At 38.5% G+C, this 18,454-nt stretch overlaps 1 protein-coding gene across 9 annotated transcripts in view; it reads left to right on the top strand.

Moving 5' to 3' along the window:
• Window positions 1-18,454, top strand: part of OTUD7A (OTU deubiquitinase 7A) — a 163,087-nt gene that overhangs the window by 105,693 nt on the left and 38,940 nt on the right. For 8 of the 9 annotated variants that reach the window (XM_064456611.1, XM_064456609.1, XM_064456608.1 and 5 more), the window contains 2 exons: window positions 9,561-9,743; window positions 12,713-12,931. The exons of the other annotated variant lie outside the window; for it this stretch is intronic. In XM_064456611.1, coding sequence (XP_064312681.1) covers window positions 9,561-9,743; window positions 12,713-12,931 — 402 coding nt within the window. The remainder of the gene's footprint in view (window positions 1-9,560; window positions 9,744-12,712; window positions 12,932-18,454) is intronic. 9 annotated transcript variants of the gene reach the window in all.

The raw sequence follows: 18,454 nt of genomic DNA, 5'->3' as shown, positions 1-18,454 counted from the left end.
GAGGCCAATTGTTGGAGGTTTAAGAAGGCCAAGTTCCAGGTCCTGCATTTGGGTCACAACAACCCCATGCAACGCTCCAGGCTTGGGGAAGGGTGGCTGGAAAGCTGCCTGGAGGAGAAGGACCTGGGAGTGTTGGTTGACAGCTGGCTGAATATGAGCCTGCAGTGTCCCCAGGTGGCCAGGAAGGCCAACAGTATCCTGGCTTGTATCAGGAATAGTTTGGCCAGCAGGAGTATGGAGGTCATCATGCCCCTGTACTTGGCATTGGTGAGGCCATGCTTGAATACTGTGTTCAGTTTCGGGCCCCTCACTACAAGAAGGATGTTGAGGTGCTGGAGCGTGCCCAGAGAGGGGCAACAAAGCTGGGGAAGGGGCTGGAGAACAAGTCTTACGAAGAGCAGACGAGGGAGCTGGGGTTGTTTAGCCTGGAGAAGAGGAGGCAATAAGGGGAGACCTTATTGCTCTCTACAACTACCTGAGAGGAGGTTGTAGTGAGGTGGGTGTTGGTCTCTTCTCCCAAGTTACTAGTGATAGAACAAGAGGAAACAGCTTCAAGCTGCTTCAGGGGAGGTTTAGATAGGATATTAGGAAAAATTTCTTTACTGAAAGAGTGGTCAGGCATTGTAACAGGCTGCCCAGAGAGGTGGTGGAGCCACCATCCCTGGTGGTGTCACCTCAGGTCATGGTTTAGGAGACATGGTAGTGTTGAGTTGACGCTGATGATCCTAGAGGTCTTTTTCCGACCTTAATAATGCTATGATTTTATGTAAAAAGCTGGTTCTGTTAAATGGGCTGAAAGGGGAGATGATATGTCTCCCACCTAACAGCTGATGCTTTGTATTTGTGGGACAGCTGCTATGCCAAGAACACTGCTTTCTGTGTTGGCATGGTGTGTCAGAGGTGCATTCTCTGCAGCAGATTTGAAGGAGTTAGATTGATTGGGATGATACTGAAAAAAAAATGTTTTGTCTGCCAGCAAGACATTTTCTGTTCTGTGGGCAGGGATGGTTTGAAATTTTAATTTTTTTTTTTTTGATAGGGAGGTGTTTTTTCCCTGTGGATGCTTTGCATTAGCTTTAGTAATAGTGGGATTGTAAATTTTTTCCAATTTACTAGTGAAAAATATACAGACAATGATAGTAAAATAGTTAAGAAATGGTGGCAAAAACCTTGAAAGTTACATTGCTGGTACTGGTTCTTCAATAGTGTCTCTTTTTTTTTTTCTTTTTTAATGTTTCCTAAATGGTATTACATTCAAATGTGAGTTTCATTAACACAATCAGCTTTAAACGTAAAGTAGGTGGGCAGATATTGTACCCGATTAGAATAGTTAAAAATTCCAAAAGGTGAGTCCGTTCTATTTTGCTGCCGTCTCACCAAAATACCTTTTTTGCTCTCTTTTATTTGTCACATTAAAAAATGATGCTCTGTCTTCTTTTCATCTTAGTTTCTTTTTGTTCTTCTATAGATCTCATTTTTATTTTCTGAAATACATCATTCTGTAATCTTGTCCAAGTCACTTTCTCTGTGAGCTGTGTAACATTTTGGCTTCCTTGTTTTCCTTTATTTTTTTGTGAAAGTTTCACATTAATTCCTACTGGATATTTTTTATTGCTTCTGCTTCTTAGATATATGCACCAGTAGTTTATGAACTGTAAACACAGGCTGCATTGTAATTTGTTTAATTCTGCCTTCCCCTTCTGTACCCGTTTTCTTGTATGTTTTTGGTCCTGTTTAACTTTAGGCAGCATTTCCTGCCCCTTTTAAAATTTGCTTTGCGCAAGTCTTTTGTATATGTTGTTGCTGCAAGTTGCCCTTCATTGTGGTCCTTATTTAGATCTTTCCTAGTTCCCCACCTCAATTGCATCCTTTCTAGCATTTTGTTTATCATTAAACCAAGAACTGCTGGTGACCTTTCAAGTGTTCTTTTTATCGTATTGCAGTAGGTGGATATTTGAAAGCTTGTTGAGGGGAATGCTTTATAGTTGCACGCTTGCTATTCCTGCTAATTAATGATAACTGTCCTCTAGTTTTATTATATCTGTTTTGAGAAGTGAAAGATAATAGATTAATTTACAGCCCTCTAAGCTGTGCTGTTTTAGCCAAAACAATAAAAGCAAAAAAAACCCCAAAGACTAAATAATAGCCTGTCGCTTAGATCTTGCTGTGTGAATATTATCTGCCTGAAAAACATAAAATCTAGTAGCAGTACAACTGGCGTAGGCTGCTTAATGGGTGCCTGATTTTTGTTATTAGAGAGTACAAGCTGTGATCTCACAAAGCATGTGCTCAACACTGAGCAAGCAAGGATTACTCATGTGCTGCAGAGCATTAAGAAGTCACTTTCTCCTCACAGCACAATCAAGTTTAAGACTTGAGTAGAGAAAGACTAGGTTAAAAAAAGATGGACCCTTATTCTCCAGAAAAACGAAGGGTGAATGCAGCTGCCTGAGCACTGTGAAAACTAATGTAAAACCTGAGTGGTGCTAACTGTACTACCTTTATGAAGGCAGAGTGTATTTCTCATGTAAAAATTTACAGTATGTGATAGTCTTGAAGCAAACAGTTTAAAGCAAAAGTCCAAAGTTTCTAGTGCTCTTCTGCATTCAGGTTTCAGCTTATTGAAACGTGGAGTGGGTAAGGACTTTGTCAGGAGGTCACTGAAAGTTTTCCAAGACAGCTTCCAAGAGAGGGCACTATAAAGTTGTATTGGGATTTTTGGTGTTTGTTTTTGTTTTCAAAACTGCACTATATTGTTTAAAACTCAACAAAATGGTGATATTTTAAAATAATACCTGGGCAAACCAACCCTCATCTGTCTTATAATACAACATTTCTGGTTCCACTCAGGAAAAAGTAATCATGTTAATATTTATATTTGCTATAGTGCCATACCATGTATATGTACATAGTACATGGATCCAGTGCGGTGGCTAATGTAGCCTACATGCAGCTTGGGGCAGACCAGATATGCAAAAAAACCCCAGCTACAGGAATATTTCTTGGCCTTTGAAGTTTACTCTGGTTTGCTTTGACCTCTTCATTGGCATGCACCCAATTTCCTTGCTGCAGAGTCTGAGGAAAATCACAGTGTTTTTTTCTAAATTTCTGGCTAACCTATGGGCTCAGTGGTTTATTAATCTAGTATTGTTTTTCTTGCAAGTCTACCTCAAGAGGAAAACAGTAATAGTCAAAGCTAAATATAAAACTTTGCGTTGGTCTTTGGTTTCTTTTATCAAATGTTTTCTCAGGAGTAGATGGTGTTCACAGGTTGAGAAGGACAAGAAGGTGAGGTGGAAGGGCTGGGAAAGGTGAAGGAATAAGGTATCTTCTCTGATCGTAATGTGGTCAGTCCTAATGAGGTCACCTCAACCTTTCCCTCCCTCAATAGCTAGATTTGATAGTAAACAGCTTTCCCCAGCGTTTGCTGAAGATGTGGTGCCTGAAGAGCAGTGTGCCAAGGTGAGAACACGCTCTCTGTGGATCCTGCAGTAGTACTCTTGCATAGAGAATGCTCCTGATTGCTGCCTTCTTTTCAACTTCTTTCTAGCCTGGGATCTGGAGTCAGTGAACCTACCACAGAAAGCACTGGCACTGGACACTTGGCTCTCAACCCCTGCCCCCTTCTTGTACTCTTGGCGCTCTTATGTCATCCTCAGTTGAAGCACCCTAAGGAAAGCTAGGCTTTTTGGATCCAGGACCAAGGCCTGGGAAAACTTTGTGTGTCTCATCTTAGTCTCAGAGCATCAGATCACTGGGAAACCTGCTTCTGAACACTTCTTGGATCTTTGAGTGGTCTAAATAGGGCAGAGGTGGGGGTGGGGGGAAACAGTCCTCTCCAATGATCAGGAAAAACTGAATCATCTAGGATGCTTCTGAGGTGAGTCCTACTCTTGCTGTTCTTTAGCATAGTTTTTTTTTTAACCCTGTACTAATCCAGTTTGAGTTGGTAAGGCAAAAATGGATACGTGGCTTCTAAAATTATATATTGTTTTATCAAAGTCTTTGTTTTTTCTTCAGGCTGACAATGCCTCCTGTTGTTAGTTAAGCAATGATTATTTAGGACAGAAACTTCACAGTGTAACTGAGTTTATTTTTGAATATGCCTTTCATGTAGATGCCTGCTGTCTCTGACACTAAAACGTCAGTACCAGCCCTCAGCCAGAGTGCATCTTCCATTCCTTACTCAGCTGCACTTTGGTTTTGTTTTGTTGTTTTTCCTCCACACTGGAAACTCTTGGTTTTAAAGCAGAGACCTTTTAGTCCTGTGAAATTTTATACCCGCTGACTCACATAGCACATGCAGCAGTTCTGGAAGTAATAGTTCAGTAAGAGTATTCTTTCTGATGTGTTTGTGAATTAATTTGATTCCAGCATCCTGATCGTGATTCACTACCTGTGTTTTCTAACCAGCTTTGTGCTGCTCCAGCTTTTTGCTGACTGATGTTCTCTGACCATTAGAAACTCAAAGCCTTTCATGTAAACCCACTGTGTCACTGCTCTTTGGAGCAATTCTTTTGCTACTGACTGATATGGTGCTACCAGTGACTTGTCATCTGATGTGATTGTACTGAAATAACATCGTTATGCCTGTGAAATACCTTTTTAAAGACAATAATATGTCATATAAAAAAGAAGTTAACAGTAAGTGAACAGTAGGGTTCATCAGATAAGTAACAGTAAAAAAAAAAAATGCACAGACAATCTGAAGAATAGTTTTGTGATGTTTTTGTCCTTCAAATTGCAACAAAAAGTCTTACTTGACTTAATTTAGTTGATTAAACTATGCAAAATAGATTAATTACCTGTTGGTTCTCCTTCAGCCTTGCAATGGGAGGGCATGTCAGTGCTTATGTTGGGTGTAAACTTTGTGGGACAGAATGTGAAAGTTTGTTCCTTTCTGTTGAGGGCCTGTGCAGGAGATGACAATTAAAGGAAACAAGAGATGTGACTGAGTAGGGACTTGTGTGGGGAGCAGGGTCTAGGAGATTTCAGAGAAGACCAGGGAACAGACATACAAACAGAACTTTGATAATAGAAAGAGTAAGTCTTTTCCTAGGGACCCAGAGGGACAGTATGTAGTCTGCTCCAAACCAGAAGGCTGAAACTTGTTGAACAAGTAGCAAGACTGGAAGGAGGGGCCTGCCCTGTGAGGCACTGGGGGCGAAACATTTGATTTCAGTGTTATGTTAATTTATTTTTGTCATTTCTGACCCAGCATACCTCAGGTTTGTTTCTTCTTTCAAAACTTAGTTTGGAATGTAATAAGATGCAGCTTTAGAAATTAAAAAGCTTTTGGTATGCAAAGTTTAAAGGAGGAGAGCTAGGCAGAGTTAGCTCTGTTCATCTCCACAATCATAAGCCCCACTAAAGTTTCTTCAGTAACTTCCAGCTGAAACTTTCTCACCCACCATGTCACACTGCTAGAAATCAGTGTTCAGATCATCTGCTCTGGACATCTCTGAATTTAATAACCTTTCTGATTTGTTCCCAGCTTGTCCATTGTTTCTGCAGTCCATCTCAGTGGTCCAAATCACAGCACACTTTTTATTATATCTGTTTACTTTTTTCTCATAACACACTGCATTAAATTTTGGTACTTATTTGTATTTCTTCACACAATATCATTTATAAATGCCTCTTGTTTTTTCCTCTTTTCCTTTCCCCTAATTCTCTTTGCTGCCTCCAGTTTTCTCTACTTTGACTTATGAATTTTCTTCTTTAATCCTCCCAAACTGATGAATTTCCTTTTTTATGGGCAATGGGAAAACCAAAAGGTCTGTCGTTCATATTTACTTGTGAAAATACAAACCAAGGGCAAGCTTATATGTTTCCAGTACAGAGAGTAGCTGAAAACACTAGTCAGGGTGGCTAATATCAAAAAACACTTTCATGGAGAGGACAAGGTGCTCTAATTTGGTTGAATTTTTCTCTTGCATTCCAATGCTTGGAGGCTCCAGCAAATTTGGGGAAAGTGAGTCCCGTAATCATTTCCTGTGTTGGTTTTCTGAAGTTTAAGGCTTTGGTGCTCATTGATGCTTTTGTTCAGGAGATGGGGACAACTTGAAAACAAAATATTCCTATGTAAGATGCATTTAGGTATAGAAATTTTATTTTATATATAGTTTCAAGTCTGTATTGGAAGTTCAGTTTCTACATTGTGCCATGGAGCGTAACTCAAGAGTCACTATGCTATTTAGTTTTAAAAGCAACATATTGTGAGCATAGTTTCTGAAGGTTGACTTTAAAGTTTCTGATAGAGCTTTTCATTAAGATGATGGTATTTGGCCTAAAATTAAGAACAGTGGGACTTCTGTTAGTCTACTGATTTTCTGCTTTCCTACGACATACATCAAAGCCCCATCACACAGCAGTCACTTATAGCACATGCACAGTGATTTTTAGATTTCAGAACTTAAACATGAAAATATCTGAGCAGGTGACCTGTGAGGAATGCCCTGACACTAGAGAAATGCTGTCAATGTTCCATCAATATAGCTCTGTTACTCAGGGATCTGCACTGAATAAACCCAGTACTTTATTGTCCTCATGGTTGAGAAGATTTAAAAAAATATATTGTAAGTGCCTCCTAAAAAAAGGACCAAAGAAAAGCAATCCCTATGCCAACCATTGATATGTGATCACACTCGTGATTCTTCGATGTTCAGGTTGAGCAACTTGATTCAGATTATATATATATATATATATATATATATATATATATATATATATATATATATATATATATATAAAACTATATATAACTATATATAGTTATATAGTTAGAGCAGAGCCCTGATCGTATTACAGCTATTGAATCTGCATGGGTTTTTTAGGAAAAAAAATGCTGGCGATAACTCAAGTGCTTGTTCTAGGATCTCTGACGATTTTCACTAAATTTACATTTTGCCCTACAGGCTTTCTAATAGAAGATTACAGCATAACATGTATAACAATTCCATATCGCTGACATGGTGGTTTATATTATGTACTACTCAGGATGTATATAACATTCTTGCTTGATGGTATTAAATCTCTCACAATTTTGTTTAGTACTTCAAAACCTGAGGTAGTTTAGCTCAACTCTGCAGGTAAAAGCTGTTTGTGCTGGTTTTTTCCTACTTCAGTTAGGTTTTTGTTCTTCACAGAAATTACTGTAACAGTAAAAGACTTTCTTTTATCTGTATGAAACTGCTTTGTACTATTTTTAGCTTATTCTCCTTTGTGTAAGTAAATAAGTTATATTTAACTGCTACTTAGGTAATGTAGCTTCTCAAAGTAGATAAAGTGACAAACTTTATGGTGTAGTAAATCATTTATTAGTCAGAATCAGGTTACTTTTGAATTCCCAGAAAAAGTGCTCATGGAATGCTCTGGAAGTCTGATATAATTAGTGGTGTCTTTTTTCTTGCTATTAAATATTTGTAATTTTCCAATTAAAAAGAAGTACTTGGAGAATGCTAGAACATTTATGTATTTTAACATAGCATATGTATTTTAACATATTGAAAATAACATACAAACAACTCAACATTTTTTTCATTATTATTTTTTGAGACTGACCACCTGTACAAAACAGACTTCTTTATCTGTGGAGATTAGCCTGTGTTCTGTTATCACTGGTGATAGCAATATGATGAAGTGGGAGCTTGGAAGCAAATCTTTTAGAGGATTCTGTGTTGGCAGGTTCTATCAGCAGCTGACACAGATATGGAACCACACTGACTGAATCCTCTCACTGCATGTTTTGTTACAAAACGCTGTCCTATATTACCTGATTTTCAAAAGACTTAAAATCTCTGAGGGAGCAGGTTGTCTCTGATATATAAGGTAAAGGGACCTAAGGCCTTTGCATTGTAGCTGCTCTGAGAATAGAAAGATAAGAAAGTTTCTCACTCTTTTATGCTATAACACTAAGTCATGTCTTTCCATCATTGCTGCTAATTATTATTTATTACTAAATTCACTACCGTACAGGTGTATATTACCACCTCTCATTATTTTATGTTAAATTCTGTGGAATTTAGCATTCATCTTAAATTGCCAGTTTGTTTAGCCATCTGATCGGAATCAAAGCAAGAGAAGTCCTGGTGTTGATTGCCTCGTATGATAAAATGTCTGGATTTTTGGATGAGAGGAGAGCAGTGGATACCTTTTACGTCAATGTTAGCAAGGCTTTTGATGCTGTTTCCCATAGTATTGCTGTGTTCAAGTTAGGATGTTACAGTCTGGATGCTTGGACAACTAGATGGGCAAGTAACTTTTGATGGTCAAGCTCAGAGGGTAGTGGTTAATGGATAGTTTTCTAGCTGGAAGATGGTAACAAATGCTGTGCCTCAGGGGTCTATACCTGTTTAAATTCTGTATCACTGAGGCAACATCAAGTTTGCAGATGACACCAACTGAGTGGGACCAGTTGATGTCAAGGGCAGGGCTGCTATTCAGGGGAACCTAGACAGAACAAGGGAATTGACCAACAGGAGCCTAGTAAAATTTAACAAGGATGAACACAGAGTTCTGCACCTGGAAAAGAAGAACCCCCACAATGATACAGGCTGGGAGGCAGCTTGGCAGAAAAAGATCTGGAAGCCTTGGTAGCCGGCAAGCTGCACATGAACCAGCCATGTCCCCTGACAGCTAGGAAAGGCAGCAATATGCTGAGTTATATCGAGAGAACCATAGCCTGTGGATTGAGGGAAGTGATTTACAGCTCTCTACTGAGCACTCATTAGACATCTGTATTATTGTGTCTAATTTTGCCCGCCACCCCCAGTCCAAGGAAGACAGCTTTAGGTTGCATTGAGTTCAGGGGAAGGCTGATGATGGGGGCTGATGATCCTAGAGGTCTTTTGCAACCTTAATGATTCTATGATTCTACAAAGGTGGTTGGGGTTGGAGCACGAGTTCTGTGAGGAAAGACTGAGGGAGCAGGGCTTGTTCAGGCTGGAAATGGGGAGGCTTTGAGGCGATCTAACACCAGACTTCCAGTGCCAGTAAGAAGGTTATCAAGGAGTTGGAGTTGGGCTCTTCACACTGGTGCATGGCAGAAGGACAAGGGGCAATGGGTATAAGTTGAAACAAGAGAGGTTCAGAGCAGACATAGATCCCATGAAGACAGTCAGATGTGGGAACAGTTTGTACAGTCTCCATCTTAGCATTTTAAAGACCAAACTGAATAAAGCCCTGAGCAATCTTGTCTGATCTTATAGCTGACCCTGCTTTGAGCAGGAGGTTGGACAAGGGCTTTCCTGAGGTCTTCTCCAATTATGATATAATGAAAGCTAAAATAAAAATTAAAAAGAAAAAAAGAAAAATATTTCTGTCCTTGTCTGTTTGCTGTGTACTTTCAAGGTGTTTATCAACTCTGCATTTGCATTTTTGTTGAGGGTTGAGTCGTTGATAATGTTCTATCCAAAGAACCTCTGTTGCCTTGCTCATGCTTTAAGAAAGAGTAATTTCTCTATTTAAGTTTATATTTTAAGTGCAGATGAAGATGGTTTTCAGGTTAACAATCTAGTCACATACAGATGTGAGCAGAATGTCATTTTGCTGTTTGGCAGGCAAAAATTGGGACTTGACAGCAGCTTTGAATGACTATGAGCAGCTCCGGCAGGTACACACCGCCAACCTGCCACAGGTGTTCAATGAGGGCAAATACTACAAGCAGCAGGAGCCAGAGCAGCCTCCCCAGGTGACAAAGGCTGAGCGACCCTGCCTGCAAAGGCAGGATGACATTGCTCAAGGTAAGAGCTCTTCTCCAGGGCCTCTGCAGACAGGCAGCTTTCTAGCGTGTCTGCTTGCAAGTTGTGCTTGTCTGTAGGGAGTTGAGGTCATTTGCCATCAGCCTGTGAACTGTGTCATTGTGATGGGATATACAGAGCTACTGCTGGACCCTATGTTTTACATGTTTCAGTTGTCATGAGCTTTGCCTCAGTTCTGCAAGTTATTTTTTCAATGTGTGACTAAAGTACAAAAATATGTTGTCCCCAAGCAGTCTTATGGTACGTATAAAAGGAATTATCAGAGGGTGACACAGACCACTATTGTATGTAGTTTTCTGTGCTTATTGAGACCAAAAAAAGGTTAAAAAATTTTCCATAATTCAATCTTTCCATTCTTACAGTATGTAGTTAAGGTGTATGAAATCTGTGAATAATATTCAGCTTTAAAATGTTTTTCTTTCATGGTTCCACAGAAGAAAGGACAACCTCCTATCCCCCACCAAATAGAAGTTGAAACCTTAAGAAAAATGAGTCAACTACCTCTAGCAGCTGATTTCCAGTACAGGATGATAAGCATTAGAATTTACTTTTTTGTTGGCAGATCTTTTCTAGGTTTTATTTCAGATCACTCTCTCTCTGACTGTTGGAAAGCTTTTTTTTTAAAAAAAAATTAATTTATCAAGGAACTGTAGTTTGCACTGAATTAAGTCTGACAACTTGAGACACAGGGAGGTAATAACACTAGCTTGGTGATGGCTTTCTGTGTAATCATTAGAAGGAACAGAAAGTCTTCCCTTCTGCTGCTGACTCTTCCGACATGTTAAACAGGAAATGGCATTAGTACTTTGGAGTATCAGTAAAGCTTTTTTGAAAATGGTAAATTCCATTGGTAAAAAAGGAACTGTAGTACTTGTTATGACTTCTTAAAAACACTGACTACAAATAAAGGGAGGAAGAATAGCACACTGTAGTTGATAAAACAGTGTCCCTGCATTCTCATTAGGGTATAGCTCACTCTAAGATTCCATGTTATCAAACTGCCCAGTTTAGACTGAAATGACCATCTGGTATTTTAGTGGGGGTAGTGTGGAGTAAGTCTGGCTTTAAATGCCTGGGCTGGCAGTAACTTTGCTATCAATTCAATGCACTGAAATGTCAGACTGGAGTGAGGAGGATGTTCAGGGAGGAGCAGGGAAGGGAAAGGAGGGTCTTCTTATGGACCCAGTCCTTGGAGTGGGGAATGTAGCCAACAGGTGAGGGCTGGACCGTGGTGGGAAGGGGTGATGGAGTGGTAGCAAGGGGATGTCAAACAGAAATGCTATACTATACTTCAGTTCCCTTGTTTAAAAGTGATTTGGCTGAGATGGACAGGGAGAAGAAAGAAATGCAAATGTAATCAATCCTTCTACCCCTCCCTCCAATTTAGGATATTTTAGAGAGTACAATTTAGCTCTTAAAATAAGAAAAACTTTGATCCATTAGAGAAACAAAAGTTCACAAACTGGAGGAAAATTGATTTTTTTCTTAGGCAGTTTGAGATGTTTTAAAAACACTCTTGGCTTAAGTGATAAGCTGCATTTAAGTAAGCTTCTTTTGTTAATTTCTGAAGGCATAGAAGTACAGGGACTTCTTTTATTTTAATATGGCATTGTACATATTTGAGGGTTGATCACTAAGGGCTAGTTTATGGTAGTATTTATGAAGCTATGGAGGTGAAGTTGCACCAAAGTTTTTTACAAAAGCTTCCAATACGATAAGGTACCCATTTCCAAGGAAAATAAGCAAAAATATTATCTAACTTAACATTATGTAAATCCCACCAGGAAGCTTTCTGCATATTCAAAAATGAAAGAAACTCCGTAAACCTGGTGTCAACTCAGTAATAAAACTTAGTAAAATGCCCAGGAGACTTTCTAGTATTAATTTAAGATAATCCCCTTTGCAAAGGATGGCTAGAGAGAGCACTATCTAGTAGAAGACTTGAGGTTGGTCAGTCTGAAGCACAGAAAGTCAGTGGTACTGTGGTTCTAAGGAATGCCACTTCTCAGATGCAGAAAGAAACTGTATGCTAAATTTTAAGCAGCTACAAAATGTTCATTTCAGTTTTTCAAAATATAAACAGGAGTAAAGGGCAGAAAGTAAACAGAGGAGAAATGCCAATTTTGACTGAATGATACATGGTTTAAGCACTTGAAGAGTATTTCTGTTACCCATTTGCTGATACCAGAACTGAGACCATATAGTAAAGTGAAATAATATGACAGTAATATTTTGTCCCTTTCTTAACATTCTAATGCTTCTTTTGCTTTCATGACCCTTTACTGTTCCTTGTATAGTATTTGTCCACAGAGAAATTCAATAAATTATAAGATATTAGCTCACAGGTTTTTTTTAATAAAACAATGCATTCTTTTGTACTAAGCTTGTTAATTTCATCATTCTCTTTGAACTATGTATTGTTTCTTGAATTAGGATTTTAGAAAACACATAGGCATAAAAACTGAGTTTGTCTTAAATTCAACATAATGATGTTAAAATTGCTTTCAGGCAGATTGTTCTGAGATTAAAACTGTATGGCATGTTTGATATGAAGTGATTGTAGAATGCTGGATTTCTTTGATTCACAAGTAGTAAACTTCAATTAATGTTTTGAACTCTTAATTTATTATCATCTGTCTGCCAGTAAATGTTTCTTCTGATGCGTCTTTGGAAACTTAAGATAGGTTAAAAAATTTTTAAATAGAAATACTTGTCTTTCATATCCCGTTACTTTTACTGTTTATCTGTTTTGCTAGAAGGAGAGCGACATTCCTATGACTTACTGTAGGGATCCATAGTAAGAACTAAGCAATCTTTTACAGCAGGGAAATAATCCAAAAAAGGTAACGAACAAGAAGTGGAATAAATTCCTGAGTGAAATGAACGAGCGTTCATCAGAATCGGTGTTGAGTGGTCTTTTAGGCTATAATATTTCTTTGGTTTCTCTACAGAAAAGCGTCTTTCCAGAGGTATTTCTCATGCCAGCTCAGCCATAGTCTCCCTTGCTCGATCACATGTAGCAAACGAGTGCAGCAATGAGCAGTTTCCTTTGGAGATGCCCATCTACACATTCCAACTACCAGACCTTAGTGTGTACAGTGAAGATTTCAGAAGTTTCATTGAGCGTGACTTAATTGAGCAGGCAACAATGGTTGCTTTGGAGCAAGCAGGTGGGTAAATACTTCAGATGTCAGCAGCTGGGCAATCTGGCATTTTGGCTGACATTTCTAATCATGCTTTACTTCTGGAGCTTGCGCGTCCTGCATGGGAAGTAAATGCCAGAGAGTAAAAGCAAATACTGTGCTCTTTGCAAAATGACACATACCCTGATCCTCTATTTCTTTTAAAACATTATAGAGAAAACTGTCAAATTTACTTAATAAAACAAAGACATTGAGGGAGGAAGGAAAGGAGGACTGATGGGGGAAGTCATGCAATAGAGGAGGACGGAAGTCTGGATAGTCAGAGGGGGTCAGTACTTCCAGTCCTCATGAGGAAGTTATATTGCAATGACTAACAAAGGAAAATCTTCAAGTTCTGTGACAGCTTGAGAAAATAGTTTTAAAAATCTGAATCTAATCTATGGATTGTTATTTTTGTAATAAAAAAATGAAATAATTTAAAAGTAATACTTCATTATTGCCACGGAAAAAAGAGAAGAAATTAATTTTAAATTTTAAAGCAGATTTATTAGTAGTTTAAAGTTTTAAGCCAGCTTTGAAATATATGGAGAAATGTATTTAAAACCGATATTTTTGCCTTATGAAATAGCAGGTGTATTAGCAATGAATCACAAAATGAACACATCTATATAGTGAAATGCCCAACTCTGGTGATACAAAGGAGTTATAAAATCAGATTTTGTGTATGTCTGTGGAATATCAAATAGCCAGTTATGTTTTTCTGTTGATTGCTATACTGGCTTGTGTAACACTATATTTTCATGTGAGAGTTCACTCTCAAAGCTCAGTGCATAGTCATACTGTGTGTGTTCTAACTGATAAACTGTTGTTATTGATCAGGGCACTGCATCATAGTACTTCAGCAGGACCTCTGCTAATCTGGTATCAGTCATACTGAGTACTCATCATGTATTGCCATATGCTCTGCTCATTTTTTGACTTTGGTATTTGAAAAGCAAGACATGCTTAGATAATAGCATCAAACAGTAAATACTTAAGGGGAAAAAAACAAACAAATGAACAAAAAAATCCACCAAACCAAAACAGTATTCCGATGGCTGCCTTCTGGGAAAAATAGCAGTATAAAATAATGCAGGAATGCTACCAGGGATCTACGAAGTATGAAAGCTGTCAGTCACTTATCAAGAAAATATATCTTGTTTCTCTAGGAATGAGTTAACGCATGGAGGGTAGGGAAAAAACCAGGATGGCTCTCCCTCTGGCAGATCTGCAAAACATTCCAAATTCCGTTGGGCTATCAGAAAATACCGTGCTACAGTATCATTGTCAACCTACCCGCTTCAGTGGAATTAACAGCCTCTGGAGTCAGTTAATTCAAGAGTACAAGTTAGGAGATCACAGTGGTTTTCTGACCTTAAAATCAGGGGATATGTGAGTTTAGAGCTGACATATTCTAATTCATACAGATCTGGCTAGCTTTGAACTTGAAATAGGGCTGCAGAAACTACTGAATTTTCTGCCTCAGCATTCCTATCTCAAATCTCTCTGAAAATTAGAATAAATAATTTATTCTTTTCTTCCACTTATTTTAATTAGGTCAATAACTTGACTCACACTGGCAAAGTCCCTTCCTCCCTAGAGCCTCTTGCATACTGGAAAGGAGGGATTTTTGGCCATTTGAAGTGCTTCTAGTTTTGATTGCAGGTAGCCTGTGTAGACTCAGTTTGCTTTTGGGAGCATTTTATTCAAATAAACTGGAACTTCCTGAGAAACAGTTCTTCAGTTCAAGTAAGTTAAACAGATCAGTGACCGTTTAAGAAAATCACGTAAGACTTCATGTAAACTGACCTTTTGTCTCTATTTAAGACATGAAGATACTCAGTTTCTTTTTATTTCCTGCCTATTTTAGACATACTGTTGTCTGAAATGAAGCAAGTGAATTAATACGAAAATCACTTAACGTTAGACTTCTTATTGTCTCCTACCAACAGAGGGCACAGTTTGACTATGGTTTGGTCAATGATAAAAAAATATTAACAGAGAAGGTGAATTCCCTGCATAGGGCCTAAAATCTATTTCAAAACAAAATAAACCCTATGAACAACAGTAGCTTCTGTAGCTGAGGGTGGGGATATTGTTAAAGGAAAAGAGAGAGGTGTGTGCTTGGGTTTAAGGACATGAATTTCAAGAGAAAAAAAAAAAAGGCGGATTCAGCAAAAGGAGGGGAAACTTTGTTAGGAACATAGAGTAGCTTACTACTCACAAAGCATAGATTGGGAGAGCAAAATCGCTGTTAACAGGCTGTCATATGTGCTGTCTGAAGTGGCTGTGTGAGCTGGATGTCTATAAAAGCCTGTAAGGTTTTTATATTCCCTTTATATATGCTTAGGCACTTGCTATACCATTATATCTATAGGTGAAAGGATGTTCAGGTTACATCTTACCTGTACAGAATCCCAGAGCAAAATTCCCGATTTACTCAGAAATGCTGTGTGATATTATAAATGAAAGGCCCAGATAAAGGCAACATTATTTACTGACTCTCTGCTGCTGCAATGTATCCTCTACTCTGTGTGTGATTGCTTTCTGGGTGTGTCTCTTAGAGGATAGAATTCACCATGTTCATAAAAGCATTTTGGGATTTTGTGAATCTTAGAAGCTCTGGTGTTTATTATTGCCTGTATTGGAATGAAGTCAAGTTGTAAGTAATGTGCAGACTGGTCTCTGAGTGCTCTTGCAGTAATCAGCGTGGTTCATTGATGGAGGATGGCTCAGATAGTGATAATATTAAATGAAATCTGTGTGAAAGAAATCTTGTAATATAAATATTTTGCTGCAGCAAGTTGATCTCCATTATATATACATGTTCCTCCATGTATCATTAATGTGTAGGCTGACACAAACAGATATTATGAAAACTTTTGCTGTACTGTTGAGTTCAAAAAACCATAGTATAAGCAAAAGTATGGCTGGTCTAACACAGTGTTTTTAATGAAAAAAAAAAAGTTTCTATTCCAGTGCTGAAATTCAATACAAAAATGGAAAGTAAGCTCTATGAACCTTTGTCATGGTTTAGCCCCAGTCAGCAACCAAGCACCAAGCAGCCGCTCGCTCACTCCCCCCTTATGGGGTGGGAGAGAGAACCAGAAGAGTAAAAGTGAGGCAACTCATGGTTTGAGATAAAGACAGTTTAATAGGTAAAGCAAAAACTGCGTGCGGGAGCAGAACAAAACAATTAATTCATTCACTGCTTCCCATGGGCAGGCAGGTGCTCAGCCATCTCCAGGAAAGCAGGGCTCGATCACGCGTAACAGTTACTTGGGAAGACAAACGTCATCACTCCAAACATCCCCCCTTTCTTCTTCTTCCCCCAGCTTTATATACTGAGCATGACATCATATGGTATGGAGTATCCCGTTGGTCAGTTTGGGTCAGCTGTGCTGGCTGTGTCCCCTCCCACCTTCTTGTGCACCGGGCAGAGCATGGGGAGCTGAAAAAGTCCTTGACCAGTGTATGTGCTACTTAGCAACAACTAAAACATCTCCATTTTATCACCACTGTTTCCAGCAAAAATCCAAAACATAGTCTCATACTAGCTACTACGAAGTAATTTAACTCTACCACAGCTGAAACCAGGAGAACTTTGAAGAATATTACTTTCCTATACTTTTCTTTCCGTGCTCAGGTTTGTGGCTTTTATGAAGTATTTTTTACAGCTATAGGCAAAATAAACAGTAATAGGTTGTTAAGCCTGGGTTTCACATTCCCACCCCTTTCCCCCCTCAAATCCACCAAAATTCTGGAAATGTTCAATTTCAAACTGTTAAAAAATAAGCTCTTTAAAGAAAAATTGGTGCCTTTTCAGGTTATAGAAACATTTTCTTATCCTGGAATTTTTAACAGTTTTTCACACAGTATATGCAGGGTGCTGGAATAGGAACCATTATAATTACAAGACAATTGTATTAATAATTTCCTGATTTCCAACATTTGAAATGCATGCTTGTGTAATTCAGTTCTAACATGAATGACAAATATTGTCTCACAGAGTAGGATGAAATGCAGTAGTGTCATAGAAAACTGTCTGTCTCAGGTTACGAAAGAAACAAATTAAGAAAACCGGTAATAGTGGATCTGCAGTTACCTGCAGATAATGGAACTCAGTATCAGTTATCTGCAGCCAGTTAGGCCTAGTCGTATATTTCTATGCCATCTTGTTTTATGATCTTTGATTTGCATTCTGGCCAGTAGCTTCTGTGACAGTCTGTGTTGCTTGTGCATCGGGCTAAAAGAGAAGCATTTACTTTGTTGCTCAGTTATACTTATTTGTACATGCACAGCTCAACATTACATTTCAAGGACATCAGTAAATATGAATAGCCTTGCAGATGCTGCTGCAAAGCTTATTTCATCATCTAACCTTAAAGAGAGAGCTCCTACAAGAAGGTCCTTTCTTTGAAGTACAGAAAATGTATTGGTAAATGCTTTATTTATTCACTTAATTTTAAAAAGTAAGCAGTCACTGAATGATTACTGTTAGCCCATGTAGAAAATATGTTCTTGTAATTTTCTTCACATCAATACTTGCAAGTACACATTTATTGGATGAAAGGACTAAAACTAAAAATAAACTAAGAAATCCTTTTAGCTAGTCATGTAGAAAACATGTAAAGCATAGAAGTAGCTCTGCTGAAGTCTGGATTTGAGTTCCTGCACCTATTGCTAATTGTCTGACTATTCTGAGTGGGCTGAGTAATCCTCTGTTGACTTAGCCAGCCAGTCCTGTGCACACCCCAGAGCAGTTACAGTCGTTGAATTCCAGAGGAGACGTGGTGAGTGTTTAGGGTTAACCATTGCTTTTGAGAATATATGGGGTGTCCAGAATTGGACTTGCTTTTAAAGTTGAAAATGTTATTTTGTGACTTGCTTGTCTTGGATGATGCGTGAGAGGTGGATTTCTGGAAATACAACATGCTGGAGAAATGAAAGACAGACTGGTTTTAGTGTAGTTTCTTGAGGAAACTGAGCTTGTGTCACCAAGTTGTCTCTTAAGGTTGTACTGTTCATTTTTTAAATTTAACTCTGCCAATTTCAAACATATTTGTGAGTAAGCTTCTACAAGTTTCATGAAAATTAGCAGCTAGCTTATTTTTAGTCCTTCCATAGATTAAAAACTTGCAACATGAATTTTGTGTATTAAATGCTACAGAATCCACTTGGGAAAGACCTCTAGAATGCCCAACCACGAATAAAAGGAAAGCCATCAGAAGTCTTACCTTTAGTCACACATACAACAAGTGCAGGAAACCAGACATTGAGTCCCACTGTACACAGATCGACTTGTTTTCCTCAGTGAGATGTCTGTTCTGTCAGTGGTTTAGAGGAGTTGGGCGAAGACTGGTTTACTTAGCTATATGAAAGAGTACTGGTAATAGCACCATGAAGTGCATTAAAAGTGCACTCTAGTCTGAGGTAAAATTGTACAAGCTGTGACACAGCACTTCACACTTCTTCACATCCTTAACCGTCCTTGTTCTTCTCTTAATATGT

This window comes from Phalacrocorax carbo, chromosome 7 (assembly GCF_963921805.1).
Source record: "Phalacrocorax carbo chromosome 7, bPhaCar2.1, whole genome shotgun sequence".
Classification (NCBI taxonomy): Eukaryota; Metazoa; Chordata; class Aves; order Suliformes; family Phalacrocoracidae; genus Phalacrocorax; species Phalacrocorax carbo.
This window is presented reverse-complemented; position numbering and strand designations above follow the sequence as displayed.